The sequence below is a fragment of the Dendrobates tinctorius genome, unplaced genomic scaffold, assembly GCF_039654945.1.
Source record: "Dendrobates tinctorius isolate UK_male_01 unplaced genomic scaffold, ASM3965494v1 ptg000064l, whole genome shotgun sequence".
Lineage (NCBI taxonomy): Eukaryota > Metazoa > Chordata > Amphibia > Anura > Dendrobatidae > Dendrobates > Dendrobates tinctorius.
This window is the reverse complement of record NW_027361732.1, coordinates 50,305,690-50,321,131: the sequence shown is the minus strand read 5'-3', so window position 1 is coordinate 50,321,131 and position 15,442 is coordinate 50,305,690. Positions and strand designations below refer to the sequence as shown.

The following is a 15,442-nucleotide window of genomic DNA, read 5'->3' as shown; positions in this document are numbered from 1 at the left end:
TACATCTTTCCACCCCTCCCCCTAATAGCCAGAGTCGTGAGGAAGGTCAAGCAAGAGGGAGTTCCGACCATCCTCATCGCGCCAGACTGGCCCAGACGTACTTGGTACGCCGACATCGTCCAACTTACGGCAGACGCCCCCTGGCGTCTACCCGACCGCCACGACCTTCTGTCTCAAGGTCCGTTCTTCCACCAGAATTCAGGGGCCCTCAATTTGACGGCATGGCCCTTGAAACCTGGATTCTAACCCAGGCAGGTTTTTCACCGGCAGTCATTGCAACTATGATCAGGGCAAGGAAGCCTGCCTCCGCCAAGCTCTATTATCGTACCTGGAGAGCCTTCTTTTCTTGGTGCGAATCTCATGGACAAGTCCCACTCCCTTATTACCTCCCGAAGGTACTAGGTTTTCTTCAATCGGGCCTAGATGCCAAGCTATCCTTAAGTTCGCTTAAGAGTCAGGTGTCGGCGCTTTCAGTCCTTTTTCAAAAGCGCATTGCTATTAAACCGCAAGTAAGGACTTTCATCCAGGGAGTTTCCCGATTGGTTCCTCCCTACAAACGTCCGCTGGATACGTGGGACCTCAATCTGGTCCTGACAGCATTGCAAGCTCCACCCTTCGAACCTCTTAGAGAAGTTCCACTCTCCATTCTGTCTCAGAAAGTGGTTTTTCTAGTGGCTATCACCTCGTTACGCAGAGTGTCGGAATTGTCAGCACTTTCCTGCAGACGACCTTTCCTAGCCTTTCACCAGGACAAGGTGGTTCTCCGTACGGTACCATCCTTCCTTCCGAAGGTTGTGTCCAACTTTCACCTTAACGAAGAGATTTCACTGCCTTCCCTTTGCCCGGTTCCGGTCCATAGAGTGGAGAAGGCTCTGCATACGCTTGACCTAGTCAGGGCATTGCGGATTTACGTGTCCAGGACTGCACCTTTCCGGAAATCCGATTCCCTCTTCATTCTTACGGAAGGTAGTCGCAAGGGGTTGCCGGCTTCCAAGGCTACCCTTGCCAGGTGGATCAAGTCCACCATACATGAGGCCTACCGACTTAACAGTTCCCCTCTTCCGGCTGGTATCACGGCACACTCTACACGGGCAGTAGGGGCCTCCTGGGCCATTCGACATCAGGCTTCGGCACAACAAGTGTGCAAGGCGGCCACTTGGACTAGCCTACACACGTTTACGAAACACTACAGTGTTCATACCCAGTCCTCAGCGGATGCGAGCCTGGGTAGACTGGTTCTGCAGGCGGCAGTACCCCAAGTCTAGGGGACTGTCAGCACAATATTCGTCCACTGCTTCCCACCCAGGGACTGCTTTGGGACGTCCCAAGGTTCTGTGTCCCCCAATTAGGCGACAGAGTAAAGGAGATTTTTGTGTACTCACCGTAAAATCTCTTTCTCTTAGCCTTTAATTGGGGGACACAGCTCCCACCCTGTTGCCCTTACGGGCCGTTGTTTCCTGTTGAGTTCTCATATTGTTCTTGAGCTCGTACATAGTAGCCTTCTTACAGGCATGGTTATGTTATTTGGTTACGTTCCTCCTTATGCTTTGGTACAAAACTGGAGAAGGCTGACGCCGTCCAGGGGTGTATACTGCAGAGGAGGAGCCAAAGTTAATCTTTTTCAGATTATGCATAGTGTCGCCTCCTAGTGGACAGCAGCATAACACCCAAGGTTCTGTGTCCCCCAATTAAAGGCTAAGAGAAAGAGATTTTACGGTGAGTACACAAAAATCTCCTTTTTGTTGCCGCTTATTGGATAGATATATATCTATTTTTTTTTTTTATTGTGATGCAGGTGTTCTGATAATTGTCCGGTTTCCTTTTAGGGGATTATTCTGCTGGAGAAAGAATTGGCCAACCTGGGAGGCATATGTGCTGCTGCTTTAATGAAAAAAGATCTGGCTCTTCCCATTGGTAAGATAATTTCTCACCAGGCAATCTGCTATTTACCATAATACAGATATTAAAGGGAATCTGTCACCATGAGAAACACTATTTTCCTCCAGATATAGTGGTTATAAAAAAAAGTAGATAGCGTTTAAAGGGATGCGGTCACCAGATTTTTCCCAAATAACCTACGGCCACCAACTTTCATCCCCATGTGGCAGCATTCTATAATGTGGGATACGCGAGTCCAATTTGCCCTGCAATGCAAAAAAAAAAAACACGTTTTATTATACTCGCTAATGGGATGGTCTGGTCGCAGGTCTTCATCCCCCGCTGTCTCTCATCGCCATCCTCTCTCTGCTTTGTGTGGATGACGTGTCCTACGTCATCCACACAGTGTTCCCCTTCGCGCTCCTGTGCTGGCACACGTCTCTGCCTTACAGAGAGCAGAGCAAAGAGAAGTGCGCCTGGACAGGAGTGCGAAGGGGAACACTGTATGACTTTGGACGCATAATCCACACAGCACAGGAGGAGGACAGTGATTACACGAAGAGAGGCGGTGACGGACCAAGACAAATTACGCCCATCAAATAGGCCTGCCCTGCAAGTGAGTATAATATAAGCTGGATTTCTCTTTCGCCTCATTGGGGGACACAGAGACCATGGGTGTATGCTGCTGCCACTAGGAGGCTGACACTATGCACAAAAAAAAGGTTAGCTCCTCCTCCGCAGTGTATACCCCACCGACCGGCAGAAAATTCCTCAGTTTAGCTTGGTGTCAGTAGGAGGTGGACACAGGTCTTCCATTAGACCCATATCTACCTCGATGTGCGTCGTTCCTTTTCAGGTTTCCGGAGGGATACAGTGTGAACGGTCACAACTGTACTCCCACAAAGAGACTATGAGTACGGCGTGTACTGCCACCCCGTATCCTCATAGCTCTCCGTGCGGACCACAAGCTCGGCACAGGTGCGTGCTAGCAACGGATGGTCCTTGCCCCCCGCCTCCCACCCACTCGCCCACCAGAGCCTGTCGGTCGGACGAGGCGCGGACACGGGAAAGATTACAGACAGCGTTGGATAAAGAAGGTACCTTTATGTAGCATGGAGCGGCGCCAGGGCAGTGCCGCAGGTTGTATACGCTGCCCGCGCCTCCCGACGGTCGCCGCATTTCATCTAAGCCCCGGGCGGGCCTTGTCCAACCCCCCCCCCCCCCGGTATTCCTCGGGGGCTTCATCTTAGAGCCCGGTTCAGGCGGCGTCTTCTCTGTGGGTGGCCGCGGCAGCATTGCGGGACTTCCGTGCCACCCCGTGCTGACAGGCGGCCGCCGTCTCAAATCTAGTCCCCGGCTTCATTTTGGGCCTTCGTGCCCGTCGTGGCCACGCCCCCCCGTTCACTCACATAGGCTGGCTGCGCTCCCACCCGTTCCTAGACCCTCCCACCGCCTCTCTTGGCCTGTGGCTGGGTGGGGGGGCGGTTTCCCTTGGTTCAGGTGGCTAGCACCGCCTTTCTTGTCCATCCTGAACCGCGCTTTTTCCCTTCACCTCAGGCTGCTGCCATCTTTGCAGCCTGTCAGCCGGAGACGAAAAACGGACGTCAGTTACCCCCTGCTGGGGCCCTGCAATTTCATGAGCCTGGTACATCGCGTTGGGGACACCGGACCGTGAGTAGTTCTGCAACTGCAGACTGACACCCTCCTCTGCCTTTCTGTCCCCCAACCTTCCGGCATTTCTTCAGGGTCTTTCTTTTCTTCATTCATTATGCCTAACTCTAAGGCTGAGCGTGGCCGTCCGCCGGCCCCCATGGTCTCTCTAGTCCAGTTCTTTGCATGCGCCTCCTGCAATCGCAAACTTCCCTCATGTCAGCCTACTCCCCTCTGCCTGGACTGCAGCAATCCCATTCAGCATGACCCCGTCCAGGAACCATCTATTGCGCCACGTGAAAGCGAACCCCCCCCCATTCCTGGTTGGGCCTCGTCTCTTTCACAATCTGTGACAGACCTCACCAGGGTGTCTCAGTCCCTGGTTGCCGTCCTTGATAAGTTGCCCCTGGACACTTCTGCAGGGTCCAGCAGGTCACATGAAGCTCCATCTGAGCCAGCCAGCAAAAGCCGCAAAATGCCCAGACACTATCTCCGGCCGGGATCCTCTCCTGGCCTCACATCCCCACATAGTTCTTCCCAGCAGTCGCCCTCCCGTGCTTCCTCTCCCGATTTAGGTGAGGCGTTATCGGATGTGTCATCCGAAGAGATCTTAGAGCTGGATTCGGACCAGGACGCGGACATGAAGGTTACGGTACAGAACCTCATTGCTGCGATTAATCACACCTTCGAAATCTCACACTCCCCTGCGGAATTCTCAGAACAGGAGGTTTCGTTCAGACGGGCAGAAATACCTTCCAGGGTCTTCGCCTCCCACTCGGAGTTTGGCAAGATCCTTACCAGGGAAAGAGAAAATCCGACCAGGCGCTTTCAAAGAGGGAAGCGCCTCGGCGTGCTGTACCCGTTTGCCAAAGAGCTCACCGACAACTGGTCTGCTTCCCCCTCTGTAGACGCTCCCGTGTCCAGACTTTCTAACAACACGGTCCTCCCGATTTCAGGTGTGGCGTCACTAAAGGGTTCTAATGATAGAATTATAGAATCTTTAGCAAACTCAACATTCGAAGCGGCTGCAGCAGTGCTAAGCCCAGTCTTCGCTTCATCTTGGGTAGCGAAGGCCATAGCCACTTAGGCAGAGGATCTCCGTAAGGGCATCCTAGATAAGGCCCAACCAGAGCAATTGGCCGATCTGGCCAACCAGATTTCCCATTCCGGGGTTTTATCTGCTTTCTGCTTCCTTGGATGCCGCCTTGTGCGCTGTTCAGGCGTCAAGCAATGTAGTGGCAATCCGACGTACAATTTGGCTTACGGCTTGGCAGGCGGACTTGTATTCTAAAAAGTCTCTTGCCAATCTGCCTTTTTCAGGGAGCGCGTCTCTTTGGATCCCAGCTGGACCAGATTATTAAGGACGCCACTGGAGGCACGAGTTCCCTCCTCCCTCAGTCCAAGCCTCACAGACCCCTGCTAAGGAGTCAGTTTCGGCCCTTTCGAGCTTTCTGCCGTTTCAATACGACAGAGAACTTCTCTAACCAGCAAAGACCGCAAGCACGCCAGGATAGAAAGAAGGTGTCCTTCAGACCCACTCCCTCCTGGCGATCTCACTCCTCCCAGGGCAGACCCTCCAGGTCTAGATCGGGACGGTCCACATCAGCATGACTATCAACGAACTCCCGAGGGTCCCTCCCAATTGGGAGGTCGACTCCTTTTCTTCAAGGACGTCTGGCTAGCCTCAGTAGAGGACGCTTGGGTCAGGGAAGTTGTATCTTCAGGATACAAGATAGAGTTCGTTTCTCGTCCCCGGGATCGTTTCTTCGAGTCCTGACCTCCAAAAGACCCTGCCTTAGTTCCGGGGTTCTTTGCGTCCATCGCCTCCTCAGTTCCGGAGTGATTGTGCCCGTTCCCGAATCAGAACGTTTCACAGGGTTTTATTCAAACCTGTTTGTGGTGCCCCATCTTGGACCTCAAGTTACTCAACAAGAGAGTCCGACTGCGTCATTTCCGAATGGAGTCTCTTCGGTCGGTAATCGCTTCCATGGAGACGCAGGAGTTCATGTGTTCAATAGACATTCAAGATGCCTATCTACATGTTCCCATATTCTGCGGCCATCAGAAATTCCTGCGTTTCGCGATTCGCCAGGAACATTACCAGTTTATTGCTCTGCCGTTCGGTCTCGCCACCGCACCCAGAGTATTTACAAAGATCATGGCGGCGTTGATGGCCTTGTTGAGAATCAGAGGTCTTGTTCTTTTTCCATACCTCGACGACATTCTTATCAAAGCTCCATCCTTTCATCAAGCTCGCCAAAGTCTTACCATCGTCCTCGACACTCTGTCCAATTTCGGGTGGCTCATCAACAAAAAGAAGTCCTGCCTTGTTCCGACACAACGTCTTGCGTTTCTGGGTCTATTGTTCGACACTCGTCGATCAAGGGTTTTTCTACCACAAGAAAAGATTTGTTCCCTGCAGCGGGATGTACGATCGCTGCAGATCATACGACTTCCATCTCCGGACAACAATGAAAGTCCTGGGAAAGATGCTGGCGGCGACAGAGGTGGTTCTCTTTGCCCAATTTCACTCCAGACCTCTCCAACACGCCATCCTGTCTCGGTGGAACAGGTCTGTTCTTTCCCTGGACCGTCCATTTCGTCTTTCATACCGGGTCAAGCAGTCCCTCATTTGGTGGCTGACGTCTCCTCTAATCTCCCTGGGATGGTCGTTCCTCCCCATTCACTGGCAGATTGTGACAACGGATGCCAGCCTCCTTGGCTGGGGAGCAGTGTTCCGCAATCACACTGTTCAGGGTCGATGGTCGACTCAGGAGTTAGCCCTGCCGATCAACGTCCTCGAGATACGAGCGATTTATCTGTCTCTCGTTCACTGGGAGACACTTCTCAGGGGCCTGCCTATCCGGATTCAGACAGACAATGCCACAGCAGTGGCATATGTCAACCGCCAGGGGGGGGACATGGAGTGTCTCAGCCCTGGCAGAAGTGTTCAAGATTCTTCATTGGGCAGAGGTTTCAGTCCCGGCAATATCCGCAGTGCACGTTCCCGGCGTGGACAACTGGGCCGCCGATTTTCTCAGTCGCGAGGGTCTCGCGGCGGGAGAGTGGTCCCTACATCCGGAGGTATTTCTCCAGCTTTGCCATCGTTGGGGAACCCCGGACGTAGATCTGCTAGCTTCTCGCCTCAACAGGAAAGTCCCACAGTTTGTATCCAGGGCTCGAGATCCTCTCGCAGTGGGCGCCGGCTCTCTGGCCATTTCTTGGTCGCAGTTCGAGCACCCCTACCTGTTCCCTCCCCTGCCTCTTCTTCCCAGGCTGTTGAAGAAAATCAAGGCGGAAGGAATTCCAGTCATCGCCCCGAATTGGCCCAGAAGGTCTTGGTTCGCGGACATCGTCAACCTTCTCGCAGACGCCACCTGGAAGCTTCCAGACAGAGCAGATCTGCTGTCTCAAGGTCCGATTTGCCACCCCAATTCTCGGCCGCTCAATTTAACGGCGTGGCTGTTGAGATCGAGGTTTTGGCACGATCAGGATTTTCCGATCGAGTTATTCATACCATGATCCGAGCCAGGAAGCCATCGTCTTCCCAAATTTATTACCGTACTTGGAAAGCCTATTTCACTTGGTGCGAGACCAATGACATTCCGCCCATGTGTTTTTTGCTCCCTTCTGTCCTGGCGTTCCTTCAAGCGGGGCTGGATGCGGGTCTTGCCCTCAGCTCTTTAAAGGGTCAAGTGTCGGCGCTGTCCATTTTATTTCAGAAGACGTTGGCATCCCGTCCTCAGGTTAAAACCTTCCTTCAAGGTGTGGCTCACACGGCTCCTCCGTACCGAGCGCCCGTAGATCCATGGGATCTTAATCTGGTTCTCGAGGTTCTGCAAGGTCCTCCCTTTGAACCTCTCAGGGATGTTTCCCTTTCTCTCCTTTCGTGGAAAGTAGCCTTTCTGGTAGCCATCACCTCCATCTGGCGCGTGTCAGAATTGGCAGCTCTTTCTTGCCGCTCCCCTTTTTTGGTACTCCACCAGGATAAGGTAGTTCTGCGGCCTCCGCCCTCTTTCCTTCCTAAGGTGGTGTCCACTTTCCACCTCAATGAGGATATTGTTCTCCCGTCCTTTTGTCCGAGTCCAACTCATCCTCGGGAGCGATCTTTGAACAAGCTGGACTTGGTCAGGGTGATGAAGGTCTACCTAAATAGGGCGACTTCTTTGCGGAAGACAGATTCTCTCTTCATCATTCCAGATGGGGCGCGGAAAGGTCACCCGGCCTCCAAAGCTACTATTGCTCGCTGGATCAGATCGGCAATTTTGGAGGCCTACCGGGTCAAACATCGAGTGGCCCCTCCGGGAATTAGAGCGCACTCTACCCGGGCAGTGGGTGCCTCCAGGGCGATACGTCACAGAGCTTCCGCACTGCAGCTTTGCAAAGCTGCAACCTGGTCATCGGTTCACACGTTTGTGAAATTCTACAAGGTCCACACCTACGCTTTGGCGGATCCTGCAGGCTGCGGTAGTGAGTCCGCTGGCCTGATGGAAGTTTGTTTTTCCCACTCCAGGGACTGCTTTGGGACGTCCCATGGTCTCTGTGTCCCCCAATGAGGCGAAAGAAAACAGGATTTTTGGGTTGCTTACCGTAAAATCTGTTTCTCGGAGCCTTCATTCGGGGACACAGCACCCTCCCATGTTCTACAACTCCTGTTCTTATGATTGTTGGTTGTTTACAGTTGAGTTGTTTGTTCTGTTTTCAAACTGTTCTGTTACTTCTCCTACTGCTTTCTCACTAACTGAGGAATTTTCTGCCGGTCGTTGGGGTGTACACTGCGGAGGAGGAGCTAACCTTTTTTTTGTGCATAGTGGCAGCCTCCTAGTGGCAGCAGCATACACCCATGGTCTCTGTGTCCCCCAATGAAGGCTCCGAGAAACAGATTTTACGGTAAGCAACCCAAAAATCATGGTTTTTTTTGCCTTGCAGGATGAATTGTAGATATATATATATATATATATATATATATATATATATATATATATATATATATATATATATATAATTTCAGAATGCTCTCACATGGGACTGAAAGGTGATGGCTATAGGTTATATGGAGAAAAACATTGGCTTAAGGGAGAAAAGGAAGTTCTATTCTCCCTGCAGCTGCTTGCTTCCAGTTCTTGCAGAGGGCTGTTAATCACCTCTCATGAGAGAGCACAGCTGTAATCACACCAAGGCACATTGATTGCCTGCTCTGTGCACACAGGCTGCAGTAGAGGCTGTTAAATAAAGTGCCAAGAAGTGATTACAGCGCACTTGCTGTGTAGTGAGCAATGGCTGTATTAGCTACCCGTATCATCTCTTTGACTGCTAGAAAACAGCTACTGGGAGGAAAAATACTTATTTTTCTTCCTGTAGCCATTGCTTCATTAAGCTGGCTGCACTGAGTTTAAATAATGCTTACCTGCAGATTACCATTATACCTGTAGGTATATAGAATTTCTTGAAGCGTCTGTTTCCCTTTATGTACAGCTATCTCCTAGAAACTATCCAGATAGAATAGTAGGCACAGGGCATACACTTTATAGACCGCCTGCCACCCTCTTTTCTAATTTGTAGCTTTTATGAAACTAATGTGCTGGTGCTAGAGGCTGTCCTTTAATTGTTTTTACAAAATGAGGTGGGTTTGATCCCAAAGGCAAAGACTGAATAGAAAAGTGATACGACAAAAAATGTGCCAGGACTAAAGTAAATGCAAATACTAACAAATGATTTTATTAAACAAATAAAAAAACAAGTATATATCCAACATAGAAGACGCAAATATAAATGGAGAGTGAGACACAAGGGAATCCAAAGTCCAGTCACTATAAAGAGCAATATGTGTAAATCATTTGAATAGTAAGTAAGAAAAGTTAGCTCAAGCATTAAAGTGATGTCACGGTACAGATTGGAGTGCCAGCAACATCATTAAATCGCATAAGGTGCAGATAATTCATATAATACTGTAGACAAAATGCAAGAGTGACACCATGGTACTGAAGTGGATCTAGTACCAGATTTCTCTATATGACTGGGCAAAGAATCATTGTATGTGAAGTGTGTTAATAAATGTAACTTATTTTTGTGAAACAGGGAGTGAATTGGAAGAAGACCTGGAAATAGTTGAGGAGGCTGCCTTACAGGTAACATATTGTCCATAATATTACAGCCATCATATCGAAGGTTTCACTTCATTTCATTAATTCATTTCAAAATTTCTACTTTGTAAATTAGCAATGCTGGCGCTCATGTTCTTTGAACTCTTCACCAGTTATTTTGTCAGTAGGGTGTATGCATATCCTGCAGTCCTCTGTGTCGTTTGAGTCTGGATTAGGCTGGTTTCACATTAGAGTTTTTTAGCGCAGCGCATTGTGCGCGTCCATGCGCCCCTATCTTTAACATGGCGGGCGCATGGTCTAGCGTTTGCACGCGTTCGTATGCATTTTCGTGCGCATGCGTTTTTTGTAGTGTGCGCCTAGGCGCGTCCGACGCAACCTGCTGCCTTTTTTGGTCTGTCCAACGGCGTCAAACGCATGTGCACGGAATGTGCAAAAATAACACATTACTGTCTATGGGAGCGCAGGCGTTTCTATTGCACACGAAGCGCAGCGCTAAAAAACGCTAATGTGAAACTAGCCTTAGGGCTACTCTTCGACATTTGCTACACTAAAATCACAATATAAAAGGAGAAGAGAAAGACAATGCATAGACGATGTGCATACCTGAATGCTGATGAATATGTATTAGTATTTATTAAGTACCATAAAAACACACCTAAAATCTTAAAAAAAAAAAAAAAAAACAGCCACAGGATTCCATGGATGACACCCCATAGGTTCACAATATGCCAAATCTAGCGCTATAATGCCTAAATATAATTGTACTTCAATGTATACAATAAAATGAGCATTTCAGGGTTTCCACATTAAAGATCAATAGTATAATACTGTAAGGAAGCATGCATATATAATAAATAGAAACAAGACGAATCCTGATAAATACTAATAACATGCAACAATGAAAAGCAGGATTCATAGAAGTCCTGCAATATATAGTATCAAATAAAGCATATGAAGAAAATCAAGGATAAAGGTGCATGAAGCTTGTATATAAGAGAGTTGACACAAATATATTATTATGGGCATATTCCTTTACACCCCTGTTGTTTTTGAGCTTCCCTCTTTTCAGGTCCCCTCCCTGCTTTCATAGATGCCTGTAAGTTGCGATCAGCCATGTCCTCTTCAAGGTTCTGGCATTGACGTTAATTACAAGCTTTAGGGTATGTGCGCAGGTTGAGTATTAGCTTGCAGAAATTTCTGCAAGGTTTCTGCATCTCTTGGCAGAAAAACCGCTACTGCAAAAATGTGCTTTTTTTGTGGTTTTTGTTGCGGTTTTGTATGCATTTTTTTACATGCGGTTTTGTATGAGTTTTTGTAGCGCAATAAATGCTTTTTTGAGCTAAATAAATATATTTGAAAAAAAAGTTTTGTGATGTATTTCCTTGGTTGAGCACCTTTTTTTCATTCTGAAGCAGTGGCATCAGGGTAATGGGATTAGGGCTTAGTAATTAAGAGGTGTCACCAGACAGACTGAAAATATGCATGAACTCATTTTATATCCGATGTGTGTTCTCAAAAAAGCATGACGTAGTGATCATGAGAGATTTTAACTATCCAGATATTTGTTTGAAATCTCTCTCAGGCAAAAGTAATGGGTCCAGAAGATTCTTAAATTCTCTTGCTGATAACTTTAGCTTTAAAAAGTTAGAAGATAGAAAAAGAGGATCTGCAATCTTGTAACTACAAGTGCTTCTCACCTAATTGGTACTTCTCACCTAAGAGGAAGTACTTCTCACCTAATTAGAATATCATCAAAAAGTTAATTTATTTCAGTTCTTCAATACAAAAAGTGAAAGTCATTACAAACTATTTAAAGTATTTATTTCAAAAATGCAAAAACCGCACCAAAAACCGTACATGCGTTTTCCAGCGATACGTGCGGTTTTCGATGATGAAAAAAACGCACCAAAATCCGCAGCGTGTGCACACAGCCTTAATGTTGATGATTATGGCTTACAGCCAATGAAAACCCAAGTCATTATCTCAGTAAATTAGAATACTTTATAACGCCAGTTTGAAAAATAATTTAAAATCTGAAATGTTGGCCTACTGAAATGTATGTTCAGTAAATGCACTCCATACTTGGTCGGGCTCCTTTTGCATCAATTGCTGCATCAAGGCAGCGTGGCATGGAGGCAATCAGTCTGTGGCACTGCTGAGGTGTTATGGAAGCCCAGGTTGCTTTGATAGCCGCCTTCAGCTCATCTATATTGTTGGTCCTGGTCTCGCTCATCTTCCTCTTGACAATATCCCATAGATATTATATGGGGTTAAGGTCAGATGAGTTTGCTTTTCAGTAAGCACAGTGATACTGCTGTTTTTTAACCAGGTATTGGTACTTTTGGCAGTGTGCACAGGTGACAGGTCCTGCTGGAAAATGAAATTTACATCTCCAAAAAGCTTGTCGGCCGAAGGAAGCATGAAGTGCTCCAACATTTCCTGGTAGACGGCTACGCTGACTTTGGTCTTGATAAAACAGTCGACTTACACCAGCTGATGACATAGATCCCCAAACCATCGCTTATTGTGGAAACTTAACACTAGACCTCAAGCAGCTTGGATTGTGTGCCTCTCTATTCTTCCTCCGGACTCTGGGACCTTTATTTCCAAATGAAATGCAAATGCGACACTTGTAGCCCATGTCCTGGATACGTCTCTGTGTGGTGGCTCTTGAAGCAGTAATAATAATAATACATTTTATTTCTATAGCGCCGACATATTCCGCAGCACTTTACATTTCAGAGGGGACTTGTACAGACGATAGACTTTACAGCATAACAATAATCACATAGATCATAACCGATACCAAGAGGAATGAGGGCCCTGCTCGCAAGCTTACAATCTATGAGGGAAAAAGGGGAGACACGAAAGGTGGGTGGTAACAATTGCCCTGATTGTATGGACAAGCCATAATGTTAAGTGTGTAACAGTACGGACACAGAGGGCTAATAGATGCATAAAGCATATGGGAGCATGATACGGGGAACCTGGTTATGGTAAAACTTTTGACTGTGCCACACAAGGATAGTTAGGTTAATGTGTTGAGGCGGTAGGCCAGTCTGAAAAAATAAGTTTTCAGGGCACGCTTAAAATTGTAGGGATTGGGGACTACTCGTATTGACCTGGGAAGTGCATTCCAAAGAATTGGCGCAGCACGTGTATAGTCTTGGAGACGGGAGTAGGAGGTTCTGATTATCGAGGATGCTAACCTCACGTCATCAGCATAACTGAGGGCACGGGTAGGGTGGTAGTCTGAAATAAGGGAGGAGATGTAGGGTGGTGCTGAGCCTTGGAGTGCTTTGTGGGTGAGGGCAATAAGTTTGTACTGGATTCTGGAGTGGATGGGTAGCCAGTGTAATGACTGGCACAAGGTAGAGGCATCGGTGTAACGATTGGTGAGGAATATGATCCTGGCTGCAGCATTCAAGACAGATTGGAGGGGGGAAAGTTTGGTAAGAGGGAGACCGATTAGAAGAGAGTTACAGTAGTCCAGATGAGAATGAATAAGAGAAACAGTAGGAATTTTTGCAGAGTCAAAGGTAAAAAAAGGTCGAATTCTAGAAATGTTTTTGAGATGCAGATAACAAGAGCGAGCCAGTGATTGGATGTGGGGGGTGAATGAAAGCTCGGCGTCAAGTATGACCCCAAGACAGCGGGCATGTTGCTGGGGAGTAATAGTGGAACCACACACGGAAATGTCAGTGTCGGGTATAGGTGCATTAGTTGAGGGAGGAAACACAAGGAGTTCAGTCTTTGACAGGTTCAGTTTCAGATATAGTGAGGACATGATGTTAGACAATCTCCGGTGTTTTCTAGAAAGGCTGGCGTGATGTCAGGAGAAGAAGTGTATAATTGGGTGTCATCAGCATGGAGATGGTACTGGAAACCAATGACTCCAGCAGCAGTCCATTCCTTGTGAATCTTCCCCAAATTTTTAAATGGCCTTTTCTTAACAATCCTTTAAAGGCTGTGGTTATCTCTGTTGCTTGTGCACCTTTTTCTACCACACGTTTTCCTTCCACTCAACTTTCCATTAATATGCTTTGATACAGCATTCTGTGAACAGACAGCTTCTTTAGCAATGACCTTTTGTGGCTTACCCTCCTTGTGGTGGAGTGTGTTAATGATTGCCTTCTAAAAATCTGTCAAGTCACCTGTCTTCCCCATGATTGTGAAGCCTACTGAAACAGACTAAAGGACCTTTTTAAACGCTTTTGGGTTTTCATGGGTTGTAAGCCATAATCATTAACAGAAATAAACACTTGAAATAGATCACTCTGTAAAGACTCTCTATAATGAGTTTCACTTTTTGTATTGAAAAACTGAAATAATTAACTTTTTGATGATTTTCTAATTTTATGAGGAGCAGTTGAAATTCTTACTAACAGAGAGGAAATGGATGAGGAAGTAAAGGTGGCTGGGCATTGAGCGGTAGCGATCATGCTATCCTTGAACTTTGGATTACAAGAGGAGAAAGACCAGCGAGAGCTCAGAGTTTAAGGTTGGATTTCAGAAAGGCAGATTTTACTGGACTCAGAGGGTAGGAAGGGTCCAATGGCTGGATTTTCTAAAAGGCAAAAATGTCCAAGACTGATGGGAGATTTTGCTGAATCAGATTCTCACTGCACAATCTGTAACAATCCCAAAATGAAGGAAAAATTGGAAGCATTTAAAGAGACAGTGGGTGACATGCTATATGTCCAAACAATCCATGCAATGCACAAAATAATGATGACTAAAAAACAATGTGTGTGCATGAGATTTCTGAAATCTCATAGGCTTTGCTGGTACTGTAAAAAGCAGCTGAAAATTAGCATTAAAGAAGCATAAAAAAGCAGCAAAAATGACCAGTGTGAACTTAGCCTTAGCTAATTCATAATATTTGAAATCTCCTGGTCCAGATGAATTACATCCTAGGATACTGAAAGAGTTAGCAGAGACAATTGCAGATCCATTAGCAAGAACCTTTGAAAAATCCTGGAGACCAGGAGAAATCCCAGAAGATTGGAGAAACGCAAATCTTGTCCCTATCCTCAAAAAAAGAAAGAAGGTGGAGCCAAGAAATTACAGGCCTGTGAGCCTTACTTATATATCAGGAAAGATTGTTGAGCAAATTATTAAACAATAAAATTTTATCCTGGCCCCAGTTTTGTTCATAATTTTTCTAAATGATCTAGGTGAGGGAACTGAAGGTAAACTGATCAAATTTGCAGACGATGGAAAGCTAGGAGGGATAGCTAACACTAGAGAAGACAGAGAAAGGATTCAGAAGGATCTAGATAAGCTTGAACAATGGGCAGCGACTAATAGAATGTTATTTAACGGAGAAATGCAAGATTCTACATCTGGCAAAGAAAAACATTAATTACATCTACAATGGGAGGAATAGAACTGCAACAGCATGTGTGAAAAAGACTTGTTTATACTAATAGATCACAGACTGCACATGAGTCAGCAGTGTGATGCAGCAACAGAAAAAGGCAAACACAGTTCTAGGATGTATTAAGAGAAGCATAGAGTCTTAGATCATGTGAAGTAATTATCTCCCTCTACTCCTTCTTGGTGAGGCCACATCCGGAATACTGTGTCATGTTCTGGGCACCACGTTTTTTAAAAAAACACATTGAACAACTGGAGTAAGTTCAGAGAAGACCCATCAGGATGGTGAGCAAAGTATGTTCTAAGAGGAACGGTTAAAGAATCTGGGAATGTTTAGCTTGCAAAAAAGAAGGACAAGAGGAGACTTAATAGCGGTCAACAAATTTCTGAGGGGATGTCACCGTGTAGAAGAATCATCCTTATTCTCATTT

At 46.8% G+C, this 15,442-nt stretch overlaps 1 protein-coding gene across 13 annotated transcripts in view; it reads left to right on the top strand.

Annotated features, from left to right (window-relative positions):
* The window catches only part of MYCBP2 (MYC binding protein 2), a 439,899-nt gene that overhangs the window by 254,556 nt on the left and 169,901 nt on the right, over positions 1-15,442 (top strand). For all 13 annotated transcript variants that reach the window (XM_073580415.1, XM_073580420.1, XM_073580409.1 and 10 more), the window contains 2 exons: positions 1,827-1,914; positions 9,607-9,656. In XM_073580415.1, coding sequence (XP_073436516.1) covers positions 1,827-1,914; positions 9,607-9,656 — 138 coding nt within the window. The remainder of the gene's footprint in view (positions 1-1,826; positions 1,915-9,606; positions 9,657-15,442) is intronic.